The 22767-nt window shown below is 38.7% G+C and overlaps 3 protein-coding genes across 5 annotated transcripts; all 3 read left to right on the top strand.

Annotated features, from left to right (window-relative positions):
- The first annotated feature begins 1182 nt into the window (after window positions 1-1182).
- ghrb (growth hormone receptor b) lies at window positions 1183-12724 on the top strand. Of its 2 annotated transcripts, none has more exons than XM_082141948.1 (9): window positions 1183-1746; window positions 3213-3299; window positions 6368-6503; window positions 6712-6887; window positions 8859-9043; window positions 9310-9451; window positions 9557-9647; window positions 10755-10824; window positions 10905-12724. In XM_082141948.1, the coding sequence occupies exons 2-9, from the start codon at window positions 3224-3226 to the stop codon at window positions 11763-11765; spliced, it is 1737 nt and encodes a 578-aa protein (XP_081998074.1). In that variant the 5' UTR covers window positions 1183-1746; window positions 3213-3223; the 3' UTR covers window positions 11766-12724. The 2 variants fall into 2 exon arrangements, with proteins under 2 accessions (XP_081998074.1, XP_081998073.1); XM_082141947.1 differs by having other exon boundaries at window positions 1184-1735; window positions 3204-3299.
- Window positions 12725-12862: 138 nt separating this feature from the next.
- Window positions 12863-15436, top strand: ccdc152 (coiled-coil domain containing 152). 2 transcript variants are annotated; one of them, XM_082141985.1, is made up of 8 exons: window positions 12863-13535; window positions 13668-13773; window positions 14062-14130; window positions 14247-14311; window positions 14401-14503; window positions 14650-14777; window positions 14905-15000; window positions 15114-15436. In XM_082141985.1, the coding sequence occupies exons 1-8, from the start codon at window positions 13473-13475 to the stop codon at window positions 15237-15239; spliced, it is 756 nt and encodes a 251-aa protein (XP_081998111.1). In that variant the 5' UTR covers window positions 12863-13472; the 3' UTR covers window positions 15240-15436. The 2 variants fall into 2 exon arrangements, with proteins under 2 accessions (XP_081998111.1, XP_081998112.1); XM_082141986.1 differs by having other exon boundaries at window positions 12863-13194; window positions 15114-15434.
- A 186-nt stretch (window positions 15437-15622) lies between these two features.
- On the top strand, window positions 15623-22675 carry nim1kb (NIM1 serine/threonine protein kinase). Its single transcript, XM_082141959.1, has 4 exons — window positions 15623-17126; window positions 17515-17808; window positions 17953-18221; window positions 19280-22675. Exons 2-4 carry the CDS (start codon window positions 17532-17534, stop codon window positions 20033-20035), a joined length of 1302 nt encoding a protein of 433 aa, XP_081998085.1. The 5' UTR covers window positions 15623-17126; window positions 17515-17531; the 3' UTR covers window positions 20036-22675.
- Window positions 22676-22767: the final 92 nt, after the last annotated feature.

A 22767-nucleotide genomic window follows, 5' to 3' on the forward strand; every position in this document is an offset into this window, starting at 1 on the left:
GTGTTATAAGAGCACACTTAATCACATTTACATACCATACAAAACCACTGAAGACCAGGGTTAAAGGTCATTCCCTTTTAAGAAGTTTGACAGCTGTTGAGAAATGTCCAGACAACCACAATAACAGCACCCAGGAACAGTTCTGACACTGGACACTGCAGAGTTGGTTACCTCAGTGCTGATCTATATGCTGTGGGTCTGTCATTCTGAGATTTACAAGAGAATTTCCTTTAATGTTTACAGAAGATCAAGAGACTTTCCTTTAAATGTATACAGTTAATGATTGTTAAAATTACCCTGTTTTGTGATTTATAAATAATAGTAATATATAGTAGATATCTTGAATGTCTCCAGGAAACCACACATTCAACAACAGACATGACGAATGGGTTTGTGTGTTTTGGTAAACTCGAGATAAGCCAGAATGAGATTTATAATATTTATATGTTTTCTTTGCTTCTTGTAGGCTAAATATGAATGTTAAATAAACTTCAGTCCCTTGTATGTTGGTTTCAAACAATAAAATATAATAAAATGTAAATTACAATATTTTCTGTTGAATTAGATTTTTTCTTCCAAATGTAAAATTCCAATACTGTAAAAAAAAAAAAAGATTGTAAAAGCTGTTGGATTACTGAAAGAGTATTTTTCATAAATTAAGTTACGTTTTATATGATGTCATTTTATAAAATGTGACTTGTTTGGTGTTTCATAATTATTATGTTGTGATGAATAAATAAATAAATAAATAAATAAATAAATAAATAAGCATTAGCTTTTTGTTGTCTGAACAAATAATCTATACAGAGATTGACTTTGAGAAATATTCACTGTTGTAAAAGTGTGCCAACTAAAGCCCTTGACAGAACGCCTAACTTTTAAATCTTCCACTTTGCCACACAAACTTTTCTTCTACATGCGTTTGTTCTGGTAAAGTCTTAACGGTAATCCTGCAAGACCCCTTAAACACGTGTCCCATTCCAGTCACGTGTACCCATTCAACCCTGCATTGTTTATCATGTGTAAACAACGCCTATATATGGAGAGCACAACACCACAAAACCTGCCAATAATAGCCATATGGGGATGAATATGTAGGCTATGCCTATGTGAAAACCTAATTACACAGACAGCATTCTGAAAATGATTGTCAATGTTTGCAGCTTTCGAGGGAAGCTCAGGAAATTAATATCTGACCACAATGCTCGATTGATGTAGGCTATTCCGATGTATTCTTATAATAGCGAGCGTTTATAAAAATCAACACAGTGATAAATAAATAACGCGCGTGGCATTTTACAGAGCAGTTGTGGGAAAACAGTGTGACGTTTGTTAGGGCGGAGTCCCGTGTACATTTATTTTTCGCATGCGAAAATCTACATGCAGTAAACAGATTAAGTGCCTTGGTGTATAAGGGTTTACTTTACAAGCTCCCGCAGGGTGCTTCAAAGAAAACTGGCGCTTTTCTTCGAATGCCTTAGAGAGAAACCATAGTACGTTACGGATGTTGGAGCCAGATGACCAGAGAGTGTTGCAGTCTAGGTCCAGTCTGTCAGAACCACAGGACACGCGTTAGGCAAAGCGGCAGAAGAGAAAACAGGGCTAATTTATGATGCCTTTCAAACAAAAAATGTTTTGATTTAACCAAGCTGTCATACGAAGAAGTCAAGTTTCCCCGAGGAATACTTTCATAGAAGTTCACGATATACAAATTCGTATCGCACTCTTGGAAAAGGTGAGTTCAATGTAATGAGACAAACGTGGGATTCATTCTTCATGCGGATGCTGATGTGGAAGATTCATTTAATGAAATGTAACTTTTTAAGGCAAAACAAAAGTATACAGATGTATCATGTAAAGTTGTTTTTAACTGCATTATCTATATTTCTGTTTGGAACATAATTGTTTAGGCTATGTTTATCATGTTTACGTGTGTATGGTGACTAATACGGATTAGGTTTACGTCATAGCACGTCATATTATGTCCAGATGAGGATGAAAGGGTATACAATACGTTTTTAATAAAGCATATAGGGAGTGAGTGATTAACTATAACTCCAGGACAGGTGAAGCACAGAAGCCTGTCCAACAACAGCACTGGGACTGATTACCTACTGGAGTAAAAATAAATATCAGCATGGCATCAGTTCTGTCTTTGGCATGATTGCAAGTGTGATATTTATTTTATACAGTTCCATGAATAGTATTTCAGTATTTTTTGGCCAGTAATTTGTATATTTCATCTCAAACTAAGAAAATAGTTTCAAAAGAAGCCAAAAACGCAAGCTTTTTGTGTCTCCAAAGCAACTGGCAAACTAAAAGCCGGACTGGAACACTTGAGTGGAGCGGAGCGACAGAGATGTCAATTTCCTTGCTGAAACATTGATTTTTAAAAACTCACTCCTTGCTGGAGTGAGTTACGTATATTCACTTTGTTTGTGTGAGTAAAACACAAACCATTAACTCAAATATTTCTCGCTCAGGGCTAATTACACTCTCCCCTCACAAACTCTTGTGTTAAATGCCGTGAACATGCTCAAGTAGGGCTACAGATTTTTGTACTACTTTTTTACAATGTCAGTAGTTCATTGTTTTGATAAATAGTCACTTGTGGCATTGTCATGTTAAATAAGAAAGGTGCGCAGAGACAATCTCAGACTTTTTTCAGGAAGCTCCATATCAAACATACACCACTTCTGTTATCAACTTCCCAATTATGCACTTTGGCATTGTAGAACAGACTGTACCCATTTTATCAAGGACCAAGCCCTTCACCCTAAGTGAAAGTTTGTTATCTCTGTACTGCTGGACTGAGTGTGAAGGCCATTTTAATCTCAAAGAGAAGGGCTGAGATCCACATGCAGCTGAGTGCAGAGTCAATACATGGATTTCTGAGAAGATGTTTTCCAGAAGCAGATTGGAGCGAAGCCATGTTGCCGTGAGGATATATTTCACAACCGCTAGCTAGAGCCTTTGGTTTAAAATGGATGGCAGAGGACTGTTTACTGTGATTTTGTAATCCTGTCAGTATCATGAACTGATTGAATTCCACAATGAAATAAATTAATAAATGGACCAAACTGTGTTTGAATTGAGGTAAAGATGAAAAATGAAGAATAAGGACTATTAGCTGGTACTAGCTTCCATTACTCAATGTAGGCTGTTAACAGATTTCATATTTGACTTTATTTTGGTTTTCACAGGGACTATAGGCTACTATACCATGGAGACCACCCTTCTCATCTGTATCTTGTTCACCGGTGCTCTGACAACACAAAGTGTGCCTCCTACAATACAAGGTTAGCAGTTTGTAGATACAGTCTTTTGGACTAGCCCATTGTGACATGTCTTGCTCGAGGGGTTTGAATTTGGAACATTCAGAGAAAACAACACAAATAATTGCCACTTTCAACAACTTTTTTCCCTCAAAGAGCCTGTTGTTCAACAGTGTAGCCAAACAACAAGAAAACAGGATGTTTTCTTTAGCAACCCACCCATTGCTCCACCCTATTAGTTGGCCACCATTGTGAACCAGAGGTGGCTGTTTGGCTTTCTGCAAATAGTCAATAGGGACATCTGCATACTGATTGGATTTTACATATGAAATAAAACAAATCCTTAACATATTTTCAGGACTCCAAATGCTGGCTGCAGAGAAACTGTATCTTTAGTTAAGAAAATTAAGCCAATCTGAGCCGGAATCAGGATTTTTCCATGGCTCTTAGGATGAAATGAATGAATTTTCTTTCGGCTGTTACCGCTACACTTCCGTTCTTCACAAGCCCATTTAATGCTTTCGCTTTGAAACATTGTACTGTGCTTTGAACTAGTCTGCCCATTATTAATTCTATCAAATATAATGTTTTCTGAGTGAAAGTGGCTGCGGTAAGTGGGAGGGAGTGCATGTTGCTATATGAAATAGATGGTTAGCTTAACATCACTCTGCAGGTGCTATTTGTGCTATACATTAGTTTCTATGGGAACATATTCTACTGAAATGACAGCTCTGATTAATCGTTATCCTTTGTCAGGCAGAGAATTAGTTTACAAAGAATTTCAAAAAAAAAAAATGCATATACAGTAAGCTGCAAGGCTAATTTATTGCACAAATAAAAAAAAATTTTGGAGAGTGTTATTACAAGATGCAATCCTGACTCATAAACATGAGACTACATGGTTGCAAATCTTTTGCATCAAGCAAGTAATTTTGCTTTGACGGTATGACAATATATATTGTGGCGATGGTATAAAATGTCTATCGTTAGAGATTTTGCTATATCGTACATATCGTAGTATGTAAATTATATACTCATAACATAAGCACTAATGACACTTTAAAATGATAAAATGCATGTGCCACGCGAATCACGATCCCTGCCTGTGTTTCCTGTTTTTGTTGTCATGGACTTTTATTTGGAAGTTTTGTGTTTCCATTGTTGCTTGTTCACCTCATGTTTCCCTGCTGCTTTATTCCCTTCCCATGGACACTGATTTGAGGACACCCATAGTAATCATAGTTTCCATAGTAACTCATTAGTTCATTAGTTGATAGCCCTCAATGCTGCGTTCTCCTTGTCGGAGACCCATTAGTGGTCTGTTGTTCTGTTACGATGGCAGTTTCAGAGAAACGAGAGTATGACCCAAATGCAATGACTATTTTATTAAAACAAAACAACAAAAGTAAATCCAGGCGAAACAGGAGATTCCAAACATGATGTAAACAAAGCAACAATGGAAGCATAGAACTGCAAAATAAAAGTCCATGACAACAAACACAGGAAACACAGGCAGGGATCGTGACATCATGAATGAGACAATACAGAGCGGGACTTGCTTGATGTTAAAAAGAGTTACTAAGCGCAGTAAGCTATGAAAGAACTAAATGCGGTGCTCGAGCTGACTGAAAGCTCAGCATGTGATCGCGAATTCAGTTCTCTTTCATGTCTTATTGTGCTTGAATGGTCGAATACACACTCTATTATGTCAAAATGCTCATCATGTGGAGTATTCATGTAAACACAGTTGGTTATGTCAAGTGAAAGTAAACAGTTGGGTGTAAACCAGATGTGTGTATCAGTATATTGAATTCGTGCATTCGGTCATAAAGTGACAGCAACTTAATAAACCTGCTGCTCTCGGTCTCATTCATGTTTATCAAACAAAGGAGATAAAAACATAATTCTCTTGACTGAATAACTTTTGCAGCTTTAATAAGAATACATTTATATTTAATTCATACAGTGAAGACTATGCAGTATTTATTTTTACATTTGATTATTCAATTTCTGCACTATTTCTAACTACATGTTAAACAAACCTATCGTACCCAAAAACTTAATTAGAAAAAAAATTAAATAATATAATATATTAATAAAAAATAACTATATTGTGATGTATGTTGTTGTCGTGAAATAGGATTTTGGTCACATCGCCCACCCCTGCCCTAAACAGACAAACTCAAATAAGTCCAGTTCACAAACCAAGCTAGCATGATGGCTCTTAATAATAATTCCTCTGTTTTTCCTGGGGGGAAAAAACAACATAATAAGAGATAATGAAGAATATTATTTTGGATACAAGCGTCTGCTAAATGATTAAATGTAATGTAAATGAATTAACTGAAAAAGCACTGGGAGTGTAAATAATCAGACAATACAGATGTTGTGGCCTAGAAATAAATCCTCAGTCATTCTTCCATTACACACTACTTTGAGATGAATCGTACCATTGGGAACCATGTTTAAATTTAGCTGTTACTTCAAATTGTCAGTTAAAGTGTTATCAGAATTGCTGTCTAAATGTTGTCAGCTGAGCAGGTCGGGGAGAGCCTTTCAAAGAGCTTGCAGGCAAAAACTGCTGCTCTGCCACTCATATTCTTCTACATGTGAAAAATGCCAGCACACATTTCCAGGAAAACACAGCTGACAGTTATAGCCCAACTGGGATTTATGTTACATCCTGTTAGTCCAAAACTGTTTTAAACTGAAGGACCTTCACAGATTATTTTCCCTTTTTCAGAATGTTATTTTAGCAGTAAAACATTTGATTACTCACAGCTGTGCTTGATAGCACACATTTTTAAACGTTTGCATAAAAAAGAACCTTATTCCTTATCATTTATGAATTGCAAAAAAGAAGCATTAGAATATAGAACTTCATTATTGATGCCATGTTTATATATCTTATGAAATATTAATTTTTCTGTATAGGAAGCTGATGCAGTAAAACATGTCATAATTAATACTAATTAAAAACTTGACATTCCTGTTATTTTTTTCTGGTCCATCAGACTTCTTAGAAACATGCCTTAAGGCAACTATGTTCAATACCAGCAAGGGTTTAAGTATTTTTTTTCCTCTCTTTGCAGGTCAAACTTCAACTTTGCCTCATCTGACTGGATGCTTTTCTCGAGAGCTGATGACTTTCCATTGTCAGTGGGAGACTGAATCCTTACAGAACGGCAAAGAACTTGAGAATCTGAGACTTTTCTACATCTTAGAAAAGTAATTAGTAATCATAGTACATCATAGAATAAAATGCATATTAATATATAAAAAACTGCATGATAATTGGTATTATTTGGTAACATAACTCTCTTGCACCTACAAGTAAAAGAGAATTGATGCAAGTTACAATCAGTCTATAGCAGTCAGTTGATAGACAAATGACTGTTCTTCTAATAATGATCCCCTATTTCCCACATGTCTGCAGGGATTCTAAGAAAAGTGAGAGAAAATGGAGTGAATGTCCAAGTTACAGCTCCTCGAGGAATGAATGCTACTTTGATTCCAGGAATACTGTTATATGGTACCCTTACGCGATCCAGCTGCGTTCACGCTCTCTTGATGTTGTTTATGATGAAATATCTTTCAACGTGGAGGACATTGGTAAGCCATTTGGCAAACACAAAGACACTCTTTGTCTTTTCTGTCTTGTCATGCTTTCAAAGATAAAACATTTTCACATATATTTACATATACAGTATCTCACAAAAGTGAGTACACCCCTCATATTTCAGCAAACATTTGAGTATATCTTCTCAAGGGACAATACTATAGAAATGAAACTTGGATATATTTTAGAGTAGTCAATGTGCTGCTTGTACAGGAGTATAGATTTACTGTCCTCTGAAAAAAATAACTCAACTTACAGCCAATATTGTTAAAATAGCTGGCAACAAAAGTGAGTTCACCCTAAGTGAACATGTCAAAACTGTGTCCAAAGTGTCAATATTTTGTGTGAGCACCATTGTTATCTAGCACTGCCTTAATCCTCCTGGGCATGGAGTTCACCAGAGCTGCACAGGTTGTTGCTGAGATCCTCTTCCACTCCTCCATAATGACATCACGAAGCTGCTGGATGTTCGACACATGGCGCTTCTCCACCTTCCGCTTCAGGACGCCCCACAGGTGCTCAATAGGGCTCAGGTCTGGAGACATACTTGGCCACTCCATCACCTTCAGCTTCCTCAGCAAGGCAGTTGTCATCTTGGCTGTGTGTTTGGGGTTGTTATCATGCCGTTCGGCCCAGTTTCTGAAGGTACATGTTGAAATACATGTTTCCCTCAATGAAGCGCAGCTCCCCAGTACCAGAAGCGCTCATGCAGCCCCAGACCATGATGCTACCGCCACCATGTTTGACTGTAGGTAAGACACAATTTTCTTGGTACTCCTCACCAGGGCATCGCCACACATGCTGGACACCATCTGAGCCAAACAAGTTTATCTTAGTCTCATCAGACCACAGGACATGGTTCCAGTAATTCATGCTCTTGGATAGGTTGCTTTCAGCAAACTGTTTGCAGGCTTTCTTGTGAGCCAGCTTCAGAAGAGGCTTCCTTCTGGGACGACGGCCATGCAAACCAACTTGTTGCTCTGTGCGGTGTATGGTCTGAGCACTGACAAGCTGACCTTCCGCTTCTGCAACCTCTGAAGCAATGCTGGGAGCACTCATGCGTCTGTTTTTTGAAGCCAGCTTCTGCACCTGACGCACAGCATGAGGACTCCGCTTCTTTGATTGATCCTTGCGAGGCCCGTTCCGAGTGGAACCCGTCTTGGAAAACCTCTGTATGACCCTGGCCTGTACTGTAACTCAGTTTCAGGGTGTTACCGATCTTCTTATAGCTTAGGTCATCTTTGTGGAGAGCAACAATTCTAATTCTCAAATCCTTAGAGAGTTCTTTGCCATGAGGTGTCATGTTGAACATCCAGTGCTCAGTATGAGAGAATTGTACTCAAAGCACAAATTTTAACTGCTCTAATACAAGACACACAGATTTGTATGGTCCTGTCAAGCAGACAAAAAAATAACATGATGAATAGGACGTGGCTTTGCATGGTTAAACGACGTACAGATATTATAACTTAGGGTGTACTCAGCTATTTTGACAATAATGGCTGTATGTTGAGTTATTTTCAGAGGACAGTAAATCTATACTCCTATACAAGCAGCACATTGACTACCCTAAAATATATCCAAGTTTCTTTTCTATAGTATTGTCCCTTGAGAAGATATACTCAAATGTTTGCTGAAATGTGAGGGGTGTACTCACTTTTGTGAGATACCGTATATTTATACATACATACATATAGGTTTTTATAAATGTATTTTCAATAAGTTTTAGTTACTTATTTGTTCAGTTTTTATATACATTTTATATATAAATATATGGACACACTTCAGATTAGGGTCCAATTCTCACTATTAACTAACTATTAACTCTGACTTTTGCCTCAATAAACTCCTAATTACTGCTTTTTTGTAGTTCGTAAGGTAGTTGTTAAGTTTAGGTATTGGTTAAAGGGCAAAATACTTGCAAACATGTTCCATTTATTCTTAGTTGTTCATTATTTTCTCAGTGTTTCCAGATCCGCCTGTAGGACTAAACTGGACTCTTTTGAGTATGAGCTCAACTAGCTTAATCTGTGATGTGGTTGTGAGCTGGGATCCTCCTCCGTCTGCTGCAGAGAATGTGAAGACAGGATGGATGTTGCTGCTATATGAGGCACAGTACAGAAAAAAGGGTTCAGACCAGTGGATCTCAGTGAGTCTCACGCAACGTTGTGCAATCATCAAATCCAGATTTCTAATCTGCTCCTAATGAGAAACAGACTTGAAGTTAAATGTGTTTCTTGAGGAGTTCCTCTGAAGCTTTATTAAAAGTAATTTGCATTTACATTTGATTCACCATGGTGAAGACTATGACCTGGATTTTGCAGACATAATTAGACCATGTTTGGAACACAATATCTTCAAGGCTTCAAGGTTGGAGTGTTATGATGTGTCTTAGCTTTCTTTGTCTCTCTACAGCTGGAGAATAGCAAAGACACACAGGCGTATATCTATGGTCTCTGCAGCAACACTGAATATGAACTCAGAGTCAGGTCAAAAATGAGAGGCTACAATTTTGGTGTCTTCAGTGACTCCATTTTCATACTCATTTCTAACAAAGGTCAGTTTAAAGATCTACCGGTTTGTAGGTTTTGAAAGGAAGGAAGGAAGGAAGGACTTTTTTTTTTTCTTCAGTGATGTTTTGAATGTCTCCTTTTATTTTCAGAATCAAGAATTCCTATTACAGCTGTGCTTGTCTTCTCTGCTGTTGGTGTCGCAATTATCTTGATGCTGATCATAGTTTCACGTCAACATAAGTGAGTACATGCTCTGTTATATAACAGTGTAAAAGAAATCTGACAGTGACAAGGATTTACTGTGGCATTCTCTAAACACTTATTAGTTTTCTCTGTCCTTTCATTTTCCTGCATTACCTTTTAATGTTTTACTGCGTTTATTAGTTTATTATTTTATTGCATTACAACTAAAACACACAATAGATTACAACTGAATTCCACTGTACAACATTCAAGACCTCAATATAGGCAAATTCAAAGTCAGGCAAGACAGATTCTCATTTATAACTGGTAGGAATGTGTTTTTCTCTCAAAATATATTAATATTCTCACTACTGTTCAGAAGGTTGGATGTTTTTCAAACAAATCTCTTATGCTCACAAAGGGTCCGTTCCCATAGAATGAGTTTTTCCATTCCACTGCGCTACTTTTCCATTATTTTTCAATTAAATGTAAACACGCGCTAGACGGAGGTGTACGACAGTCACGTCTTTTGTAGAGCCTCACGCATGACACTGCATTCGAAAAACGTGACGCTTAAAACAAATTAAACTTTTAAAAAACACGTCTCGAGACCTTGCGTTTTTCCCTCTAACAAAAACGCATTCTGTGTGAATGGCCGCTAAGGCTGCATTTATTTAATCAAAAAAGCAGTAAAACATATATTTTTTAATATTATTACAATTTAAAATACTATTTTATTATATTTTAAAATGTAATCTATTCTTGTGATGGCAAAGCTAAATTTTCAACATCATTACTCCAGTCTTCAGTGTCACATGATCCTTCAAAAATCATTCTAAAATGCTAAATTGCTGCTCAATAAATATTTCTTATTACCAATGTTGAAATGTTGTGCTGCTTAATATTTTTGTGGAAACCTTGATCATTTTTTAAAGGATTTTTTGATGAATATAAAGTTCAAAAGAACAGCATTTAATTGAAATAGAATTTTTTTCTAACAATGTAAAAGTCTTGATTGTCACTTTTGATCAGTTTATGCATCCTTTTGATTATTTTTATGAAATATACAGTATAGAAACCTGCATAGTTGGCCATTCAATATTCAAACCATTTGGCTACTCAAAGCAAAGTTTTAACTTAAGTGTGGCCTGATTTCTGTTGTAGGCTAATGGTGATTTTCCTGCCGCCAGTCCCCGGACCAAAAATCAAAGGGATTGACCCTGTGCTTTTACAGGTATGTGACTTAACATTCATTTTGTAGAACGTTTAGGGGCTACAAATTAAAGCTTTTCTGTTTGGTTCATTTCTCCACAGAAAGGTCAGCTGAGTGAATTCACATCAATCTTAAGCACCCACATGGGCTTGCGGCCAGAACTGTACAGCAATGATCCTTGGGTAGAGTTCATAGAGGTGGACATCGACGAACCACACGAGAGAGAAGAAGAGCTCCTTATCGACTCTCCGGTTTCTGACTCGCCTCAAATGTCCAGTAGTTTCAGGGATGATGACTCGGGACGGGCTAGCTGCTGTGATCCGGACCTGTCAGATCACGATCAAACGGATCTTCATCACCCTTCAACCAGTTGCCACGACGGTTTCCACCTGTTGTCGCGCACACACTCTGGGCCACCGCAACCTGCAGCCGTCTGTCCACAAGACACAACCTGGTCTAACAGCCTTTACTCACAAGTGAGTGACGTCACCCAGCGTGGTGAAGCTGTGCTTTCTCTGGAAGAGCAAGAAAGGATGAACACCTGTCATAATGAAACTCAGAAGGATAAAGACAACAATAAGAGAAAAGAAATCCAACAGTTGGTGGTGATCCCTGACGAAAGAGGCTACACCTCCGAGCTTGTTGCCAGTGCAATCAGCGCCCACCTCGATAAACCAAACCCACCAATTACAGACCAATCACAGAGTCAAGAACAACAAAGTGAGACGAACACTGTTGTTTCACACACTGAAACGAACACGTCCTCTCTGTCCACTGCATTTCCCATCCTTGCAAAGCCCACCAGTCCAGAGTACACTATGGTAGATGGGGTGGATTGGAAAAACAGTCTCTTCCTTAAACCAAATACACCAACCACCCCACAGAAGGTAGAGGTGAAGAATTTGCCCACTCCTGAAGGATACTTGTCTCCTGACCTACTCGACAACATTACCCCTTACTAAAAGTGGAGTACATTTGCTCTTTGTGCATGTGCCGTCTGACATGGTTAGCCAACATCGAACAAGACGTGGATCCATAATCCAAGCCTTCTCCAGGGGAATGTATGTCATGAAACAAATCTTTTGGCAAGCTAATAGTGGGCTGAATAAGGCCTGGAGTCTTTTCTTTATTCTCCTAATTTGGAGGGTTAAAGGCTTCAGAGGTTATTTTGAGCAGACATGGAGCAGAAGTATACATTATGCTCTCACATGCAGTTGTATAACAGTTATATTGCTGTATTATTTTGTGCATGTTTATAGTTTGTTTTCAGAGAACTAACCACCACTATGTGCCTATTTAAGATTCTATCATCAGTGTTAAAAAACAATGTGACACATTTATATCAAGAGGGATTCTTATGTTTATGTGAACTGTTACAGGCTTTTATCCTCAGTGCCACAATAATGTATATATGATCAATTTTGTTTCAGGACAAGCCAACTTTGCTAAAAAAAAAAGTGCTCCGCCCACGACCGCTGACGGATTGTCCCGTATTAGCATATTTCCCTCTCAGCCATTTGTATACTGTCCACCAAGGCCAGCACTTTATGTGTATTGTGTGGACAGAGAGGGGTGAGCAGTTGCTCATTATCATTTAAAGAGACATGCACCCAAACGGTCGCTGTGAAAACAGCTGTTTTTGAGGAGGTAAAAAGTGTGTTGTTTTACACAACCATTGAGGAATTTTAACCAAAGTATGTTACAAACTTTACATGAAGACCCTAAAGAATCATACCAACTTGTGGAAAATGGGCATCCGATGACCCCTTTAAGATGTGTTTTTTGTTAGCATGGTTGTCTACTCAATGCTGTTTGGGCCTTGGTTCAGTATTGTTTATCATTTCAAAAGGGATGTTTTTAACTTTGAAATTTGTAATATAAGTGGTATCTTGAAATAAAATGACAGCAATGAACTAAGAAATACTGGTTTTGCACTCTGTGACCTACAACTCCCGTTAAACTCCCAGCCTACGCAAAGTCGACTTACGCCAAAAGAGTAACACTTCACGATGTAGGATGTAGGAGTAGTGTAAGCTTTGAAGCCTCTCGTGGTTCAAACAAACAGGACTGGGCAACCGCGTTCATCATTGCGTTGTGCGTCAAGTTCAAGGGTTACTCTTTTGACGCAAGTCGACTTGCGTAGGCCGTCTGCCGGAAGCTAAAGTTTTAAATATGGATATTTTTCTTACACGAACGCATCGCTTCGCTTCAGAATGCCTTTATTAACCCGTGGAGCACTTTAATCATGAATGGATGTGCTTTGATGGACTTCCAAAGACATACACCCATTCACTCCCATTATAAAGCCTGAAAGAGCCAGGACATTTTTTTAATACAACGATTGTATTCATCTGAAAGAAGAATGTCATATACACCTAGGATGGCTTCAGGGTGAGTAAATTATGGGCTAATTTTCATTTTTGGGTGAACTATCCCTTTAAGACTTCTGTATAACGTTACTACTCCCAGGGATCATGTGGTTGATAATTCGAAGGTATTATGCATTTCACACACATGCATCTTTCCATGTGTTTATCCTGGAAACATATCCGTAATATACGTTGAGAAAGTCGTTTACCATACACCATTTACTATAATTTGTCCTCAAAGTGACGACTAAGCGTAAAATATTTATCATTGTTGCTGCCTATTGTTAAACGCTGGCCAAGATGAAAAAGCTAACTGCCGTCGACTTGACTAAACTTGTGAAAGATTTCATCCAGCTGGAGAATGTAAGGCCTCTAGCACTAAATGTATATTTCAGATATTAAAATAACCTTTGTGAAGAACGTTGTTATAAAAGCTCTGTGAATGCGCTAACGTTAATGTTCTGAGGTAAATTACCTACGTTTTGTGTGATTAAGAAAATTACGGAGATGAAAGGGGAAACTAGTACTCTTGAAATACAACTGGACGAGACTAGCAGATTTCTAAAACTCGCACAAAACAAGGAGAAATATTTAACTGAAGGTAAGACAATAAATATATATGGATATAAAATAAGGTAACGTTATTTGCCAAAGAATTGGGAAAAATGTATCTCTGCTGCCATCTGGCGGTGTAATTGTAGAAATGTTGAAGTTTTTCAGTTGTTTAAAATGTTTATATGTGAATTTTAGGGTTTACATTTCTATCCCCATAACAGTTACTTGAATTGCAATATAGTGATTTGTACTCTTTCTACGTAAAGTTATCCCGTTAATTAATGCAGTATAATATTATAACACCTTCTTCGACATGGTTTACTTTCTTCTACAGAGAGAGATGGACTTTTGGAAACTGTCAAAGGTCTACAACACACCTTACAACAACAGTGCGACCTCAGAGGTAGAGAAAGAATCTTAACTCGTAGGCTAGCTACTGTTCTCTTAATATAACACACTACATTTCAGTATAATCCAATCCAAATTAAAATGTGCATGAATGATCACAACACTTTCTAGTTGAAAATGAAAGGCTGAAAAATGAAGCTCTTCGGATGAAGAAAGAAAATGAAGCTCAAATAGAGGTAAGATGGGGCTGTATTCAATTACTGCTGGCATAAGCATAAAATTGTGTTTGTTGTTTGAGCTTGATTCTCCCCCTGTGTGGTTGTAGGAAAGCAAGACTCGGCTTCAAAGACTGGCGGCTGAAATGAAAGCCCTGCAAGATCAACACCAGAGGGAGTTGGAAGACCGTGAAAAAGAAGCACAAAGGAAATGTGAGTGAAAATCACAACACTTTTTATCTACCATCCAATAAAACCGATGAGACAGCTAGTATAGCTACTGTCCAGTATAGATACAGTTAAAAAAAATTGCAAGATTATACATTCAAAAAGGAAACATTTATATCTTGTTTTCTAAGTGGATGCTAAAGAAACTGATCTGAAAGTGGCTCATGAGAGAAATGAATGCGCTTTGGAGGAGATGAGAAGGCAGATGAGGGAGAAGGAGAAAGAAAAGCAAAGCCAAACCATTAAACTTCAAATGGAGGTAGAATTTAATTCAGTACCCTAATTTTGTGAATAAATTCAACTTTAATAGTTTTAATGCACTATTAAAGCATTATTTAATGTTTGCTTTAGTTTTATGGCTGTAAAAATTTTTCATCCATTTGCAGTTTGGTGCTAAGCTTGCAAGGGCCCAGAGCATGTCTGCAAAGAGTCATCCTCAGACACAAGCCTCTGCTCCTCATCCACAGAACATCTTTAAAAGAGTGAGTCATACTGCAGCGTCCGTCAAAACACCTCAAAGCATTGTGGAAAGCAAGGTTTATGATTACACCTTTATTTCTACCTCTTTTTTGCATCGTTGTTTTTGTGACTTCAGAAGCTCCAGTTCATTCAGGATGAGAAAAACAAAGAGATCGAGGTTCTGCGTCAGAGGGTGAGAGAGCTGGAACAGCAGAGCCTTTACGGCTTGATGGACCCTCGCCTGAAGAGGAGGAAAAACTGAGACCTGTTATGATCTGTCCAATGTAACGTGAGGGCCAACTTCATCCACCTGTTTGTGTTTGACAGTTGTATTCATTTGAAAATGCATTTCCCCTGGAATATATGCTAAATCTTTTTCATTTACTTTCTGTGTTATGTTCTTAATTGAATAAATGAGCATTTATGAACATATAGCTGTGAAGACTGTTATGTGAGAGGTCATTCACTTCAGGGAGATTACAGCCTGAGTGCTCTAGCATGTTGCCCGCACACCTGTAAACACAACGGCCATGTTCCAGATAAAGCTTGTAATCTCATCAATAGAGACGTTGGCAATTCAGTGCCTTCCTCAGGCACACAGACTTTGTACACTACAAAGGAAGTGGCTCGTGACGTCAATTACCAGGAAAATGCTGGTTCATTTAAAGAATCAGACCGTTGAAATAAATGATTTTTTAAGTACAGTTTAAATCACTCAACAGCTCAACTGTGACAGACATTTAAATCTAATGCATTGAAAATAATGCAGACATTACATGCAACATAATCAGTGGAATTGTAGCAATAGTAACAGTTTAAAATCATTTTTAGTAATTCATTTTTAGTTCTTTTGTCATTGTCATACTGCGGAGGAAGTACGGGACTAAGTTGCTACTGCCAATACATACATGACACGCTGCTGTGAGCAAGACATGCTGCTGCTGCTGCACAATATGGCATACATGATTTACTCATAGCAGATCTATACAGGTGGAGCTGGGGATGGTGGAGGGTTTCTGAAGCACGCTGCACTGCTATAGCCAATGCTGAGCAGTAGCAAGGTTGAGCAGCGATCTCATTGGCTACTGATACAGCAGGAAGCAATCAGCCTGTGCCATCGAGAGTTACAGAAACTTATATTACTTCAACTTATTTCAGTACATTTTAAAATTTTTGTTTAGTTCTTTAATCTATTGTTTTATTTCAATTAACTATTTTTTTTTCACAAAAATTTGTTTTAGTCAACGATAACCCATGGCATAGAATATATTGAATATAATGACTGAGAATATATTATAATACTGTACACTGAATAATATTATAATATGCACAGATAATATTATACACCGAAGAAAACACAACACATATCAGCCTGCAGATGCTTTCTTCCCATCACGAGTGGCACACGTGCTCTCCAGAATGAGAATGTGAAGCCTCATCATTCACATAGGGAGGCTGGCGGACTAGTAATAATCATAGTATCGGCCAAAGCCCTTGATGTGTCAAGGAGGGCCTGCAGTAATCTCATTAGTAATGCTGTTACATAACGGCTGTACAGTCAAAGATCAGGCTCATTAAGATCACTGACGATCACATCTAGGATCTCCTGACCTCCTGTGTGAGTGGATCACACCAGCACAAACATGATAATATATCCCATAAGTGCTTCTAAAGAATCAGAAATGCACTTGTTTGCCAGTTATTCACCCTCCTTTCGCAGTGGCTCTTGGTGGCTCTTGCCTTTTGTTTATCACAGGCACCGTCTCAGACAGCAGAGAGGATTAAGGTAGCTCTAAATAAAGCTGGCAGATTAGGAAACATGATACCAGGATGTTCTGTTTCACTTTGACAACGTGATGGACAGAGAGAGCAGAAGACTTCCCTGGAGACAGGAAGACTTGACGGCAAACCACATCAGTGATTTTTATTCATGCAGTTACAGAAGAGGGCAGTTAAAGTGAACATCTACATGTTGGTCTTACTTGACCTTAACAATAACTTAATGTGACTATTTTTGTAACCTGCAAAAGAATTACTCTGACTTATTTAGATCAGATCTTAAATTATAAACATGTGGAGATATTCTTTGACTTCTGATCCTATAAAAAAGAAAAGCAGCCGTGCATTAGTCTACTGCGAGAGCACAACGGTAAGAGAAATGATTTTACATTTTCTAATGTTGTGTAGTGTTCTAATTTAGTCAACAAAGCTTGTCAAAATGCTTGTTAACTTTTAAAATGTTGAAGTTTATTCAATGCATATAGTGCTTAGACAATATAAAATTATTAACAAGGTGAAGTCAGTCTATTTATGTGATTAGCGTTAGCATGGGCTGCAGTGATATGTTCATGCCAGCTATACATTTCTGTTTGTTAAAGAACAATTTCACAGAATTCACTGCTGTTCTGCTTATATGTTTTTTTCTTATTGTAGAATAATGTTTTTATGCATCGCACATTAATGTCTATGCATGCAAGCAAATATTGTGCGCTGTAACTAATTTGCTTCTTGGTTACTGTTGGTTCCTGTTTTTTTAGCCTTAAGCAGCTGCAAAATGCCTGCAAGCACAATTCAGGTGTCGCCACAGGTGCATCGGCACAATCTTTACACTCTGACGGACAGCTCAGAATGTGGGGCAGAGAAGGAGGAAGAGGAAGACCCTTCCAAACGCCTGACACCCCTGGAAAAATTAACGCTGGAAATGTGCAAAGACGAAAACACCATAAAGGAGCTGACGGTGGGCAGAAGGGTGGGCTTCTACAAAGTCCATGGTCAGATCGGCTGTGGGAACTTTTCGAAGGTCAAATTGGCCATCCACGCCCTCACCAAAGGTATGAGATTTTTCATTATCAAAGTGGCTGTAAACAAACACTTAGACTTTTTGAATCTAGGGTATAGTAGGTCAGAATTAAGAAAGTAACAGGATTAATGTGTAATGACGTCATTCAGATTTGACTCTGCACGCATTTCCTTAGACAAGGTTGCGATTAAGATCATGGATAAGATGAGGCTCGATCTGCAGACCCAGAGGATGCTGTCCAGAGAGATCTCCAACATGGAGAGCTTGTATCACCCAAACTTATTGCAGCTCTATGAGGTACTGGAGACGCCAAGTCGGTTGTACCTGGTTCTTGAGTTCGCTGGAGGAGGAGAGCTCCACACCAGAATCATCTCTGGAGGAAAACTCTCTGACCGAGAAAGCAAGATTGTATTCGCCCAAGTCCTGTCAGCAGTCAAATACATGGTTAGACTCAAATACATTGTACTCTAGATTTTAGAAAACACATCAGTAGTAAGTCATAATAAGTATAGTAAAACTGTTAAATGGGTCAATGATGCTCATTTTTGTCCAGATTAAAATGCAGTTCATACACAAAATCATTTAAATACACCTCATCTATGAACAGCATGTCTAACATTTTTGCATTAAAATTAATTGAGATATTTTAAAGGAACCGTATGTAAGAAATGTATTTAAATTAATCATAAAATGGCCCTGATATGTCACTAGACATTAAGAAATCATGTTCATTTCAAATACGTATATCACTGACAACAGTAGTCCGGCCAGGATATTGTCATTTAAAAGTGAAGTTGCAGCCCTCAACTGATGTTGATGTTGTGTTTTGGCCTGAAGCGCCACCCTCCACCTATCTACTAATCACGTAAAGTCAGTAGTGTTTCGGCATCCGGGTTGCCAGCTCTGCTCTAGTTACCACATCTGCAGCTACAAACGTGTCGGATAAAAAATGCTAGCCTATCTGGCAACCTGGAGTCAGGGGGGAGGGGATACACCGCTCTACAGTAATTTGAAAGTGATTGGAGTACCAGTTTTGGCCACAATCTTACATACGGTTCCTTTAATGTCAAAACAATCATAAGGAAACAAACTCAATTTTGAAAAAGTAGTCTTAAGTAGTTTAGCATGATCTTTTAATATTGTCTCAGAAAAAAACAATAAAAAAACCCTGTTTGTTAATATTTAGATTTTTCAAATATTGAATTGACATTTATGAATAATTACTTATATTTGTGTATATATTATATATATAAATAACCTTAAAAAATGTTAAAAATATAGCATTAAAGTATTTTTTTTCTTTAAAAAGCTTTTCAAAATAATAGAAAACTAACATGAATACAAAGACTACATTTCTAAAATGTTTTTGAAACTAGATTTTTTTAATGATTTTTTCCATTTCTTTATTGTGTACAGTATGTCATCGAACCAAATCATTTTAATCACTGCGTGAGAATGTTGAATTTCTTGAATTTATATATTTGCATGTGTGTTCATTTCAGCACGAGAACAACATCATCCATCGAGATCTGAAGGCTGAAAATGTTCTTTATGCAACTAACTCCTGCATTAAAGTGGCTGACTTCGGCTTCAGCAAGAGGGTCAAGAATCACAACCAAGCCCTGGACACCTTTTGCGGCTCTCCTCCGTATGCAGCTCCGGAGCTCTTCAAAGACGAGTCTTACATCGGGCCACCTGTGGATGTGTGGGCAATGGGCGTCCTACTCTTTTTCATGGTGACTGGCACCTTGCCGTTCCGTGCTGACACTGTGGCAAAGTTGCGCCAAAGTGTGCTGGACGGGGCCTATGTCCTGCCAACCTGGGTATCTGCTCCATGTCAGCGGCTGATCCGGGGGATACTGAAGCCAGAACCGTTAGAGCGATGCGCACTGGACCAGATGTTGGGCTGCGAGTGGCTGTTGCCAGTGGAACTCTTCCGCCCCATTCCTCCCTTATACCAGCTCAACCCCATTCATCTGGTCGAGGCTGATCCGGGGGAGTTAGACAGAGACCAGGAGGAGGTAAAAGGTATCCTGGAGAAACTGGGAGTCACTCATGAACATATTCTTAATAACCAAGGAAAGCGCGTTCGCAGTCCCATTACAGGGGTTTACCGCATACTCTTGCACAGAATTAAGAGAAACAGGGGAGCCGAGTTTGTGCCTACAATCAGTGGAGTCGTCAAAGATCCTAAAAGAGACAGTCTTCGTGCCTACAGGAATCTACGACACTCCTCAAAACTGTGCATTCTTTCTTAAAGGTGCAGTAAGTAATCTGATGCATATGGCACACTGGAAACACCTCAGGAGTTTTGAAGTCGTCATCTAATTGCTTGAATTCTACAGGATGTCCGGGAGAGTGTGTGTCGCGTTCTTTAACGGTCCGCCTGGAAACAAAGCCGTCGTGATGCCAAACCCCCTCATGGAAGAAGAAAGCCGCTGTGTTTACAACTGTGAGCGCTTACCAGGATCAACTAAATGCTGGGTACATTTAGAGTTACCTAAACATGGCGCGTAACAAAACGAACTGTGATTGGTTGCATTACATATCAGTCAGATGGCCTCTTGCGCGGTCCTTGGCCAATGAAAGCTGCGATGGAGTCCAGACCTTCTGTCAGTCTGGAGGTCTGGCTACGCGAGACTAGGAACGTCTAAACCTCCTCCACTGCCCGTTTCAAGCATCGGCTCTCAAAGTGAGTCCGAAAAGTGAGATAACATACTCCTAATATATGTTTTTTCTTTTGGTTCCCTTTTTAGTGATTGCTATAACCTCTTAATCTTGTCACATTTGTAAAATATTCGTTATCGAAGGAGTAGAGGAGCTAAATAACAATGAGACATTCAACCTGAATTATCATAGTAATACAAATGGCTTTAACTTATTGATGACATCATACCCTTGGGCGGCAGGCACAACAGGTTTCGCCATAGTCGTTACACTGTAAAAAGTGATCAGTTGACTTTAAAAAAAAGTGAGGAAACCCATCGTTGCCTTAAAATTATTATTATAAAGTAATAAACTTCATGTGTAATTGATTTTTTTTTAGTTAAGTGACATTGACAATTCCACACAACTTAATTGTTTCAATTATGTATGACGTTTATTTACCTAATATCTTCAAGGCAACGGGTTTCCTCACTTTTTTAAGTTAAAGTCCCTGTAAAGGCAATTCTAAAAAAAATTCTAAACACATTAGAAATGTTAGAAATGTATTGCTAAAACATATTACAAAGACTGTGAACTGTGAAGTACTGAATTGTGGAGTTAGACCGTTAAACAGTTTTTCACAGCTGTGTTCCGGATTTTTTGGGCAGGGCTAAAACGGGGGCTCGATGACGCACTGGAGCCCCTGAGCTCCTGGACACGCCCCTACTTGATGACTGAAGCCACTGAGGCTGCCCCCTCCCCTATCAGTTAGCCGCTCAATCGCGAGTTACAATCAGTATTATTTACTACAGCCTACAGTTTGCTAGCTAGCTATGCCTTCGTCACGGAAATGCATACTACCTGGATGCGATCACTTACAAAACAGATCGGTGTCCTTATTTAAATTTCCGAACAACGATCATATCAACAAGAGGTGGATTAATTTTGTGAAAAGCCAACTTGATGGAGAGCTGAGGATCACCACCAACACCCGCCTCTGTAGTGATAATTTTACACAGGATAGTTTTATAAACTTTCGTCAGAGACAACTGGAATTCACTGATAATCCGCTGTTACTGGAGAATGGGGCCGAGCTGACTATCTCCCGCCTCGGCCTTCATCCTCCCGACACGCAGACAACTGGTGCCATCATCGGCAGTGCATGCCCGCGAGTCAACTTTCCCGCGAGTGGGCGTGGTTTCAGCGCAGCCAGCGGACACGCCCCCAGCGTTTGAGAGCAGAGGCCACTGCTCATTTTTTCAAGATTTTGATAGCTTATTTTATTTACTTGGGTGGGTGTCTAATAACACATTTTTCTGTGGTGTGACAAACTCAGAACACATACTTAATTTTGACTTTACAGGGACTTTAAGTAAACTTATAACTTTTTACAGTGAATGTGGGGGCCGAGGCATCAAGATTGGGGTGTGATCCTTTTGTCTAGGGGCGTGTTTCTTTTCGGTGATCTCAAATATCACCAGCCTTTATGAGAAATTGCTTACTGCACCTTTAAATGGATAGGTTTTTTTTTGTTGTTTTTTTGGTCCATAGTACAATGAATGTCAATTGGGTCCAAAACAAATCCGGGGGCCAATTGACATTCATTGTATGGACAAAATAACTCTGTAACATATATTGTTTCACAGAATAAAGAAAATTATACAGATGTGGAACAATATGGGTGAATAAATTTAAGAATTAAACATTTTGGGTGAAAAATCTTCAGCCTAAAACTGTGGGAGTCGTGTAATTACCGTTTTTCAGTTATCATGGCTTGTAGCACAAAGTATTTAATAGACCAAATCAATGAGAAAATTCATATCTTTATTGTTAATCGTTCACAATCACAGTGCTTTTAAAATCATTTGCTTTCTGTAATTAGCCTATAGGAAATCTGTTTATATCAGAGGCTTAAATAGGCCTGTTATATTTATGTTTCAGTCTTGTCAGCCAGCTGTTTTCTATTTTTGCAAATAAAAATGTGTGAAAACGTCTGTCAGCCCCTACTGCTTTTCTCCATTTTTGTGTACAAACTTTCACTAAATAGCCCTGCATAATCAGTTTACAGCTCCTCTGTGCTTTCATTGAAGCCCCTCTTTCAACGCTGAGAGCCGCAGCCAGCAATCCGTGCAGAAGCCATGGGCGGTTTGTAAACAATACAGCAACTGACAGGGAGCCATAGGATTGGCAGCCCAACACTCACCCCGCGACACCGCCTTCACCTCCCATCTGCGCTGCTTGGCAGATGGAGTAGCGTCGTGCCTCAGACATCTGCCGAGGTAACAATGAGTTCCTTGTGCTGGGGCCCCCAATTTAACGGGACAGCGCGCTACTATTGTGCTGT

This window comes from Leuciscus leuciscus (assembly GCF_965113295.1).
Source record: "Leuciscus leuciscus genome assembly, chromosome: 16".
NCBI lineage: Eukaryota > Metazoa > Chordata > Actinopteri > Cypriniformes > Leuciscidae > Leuciscus > Leuciscus leuciscus.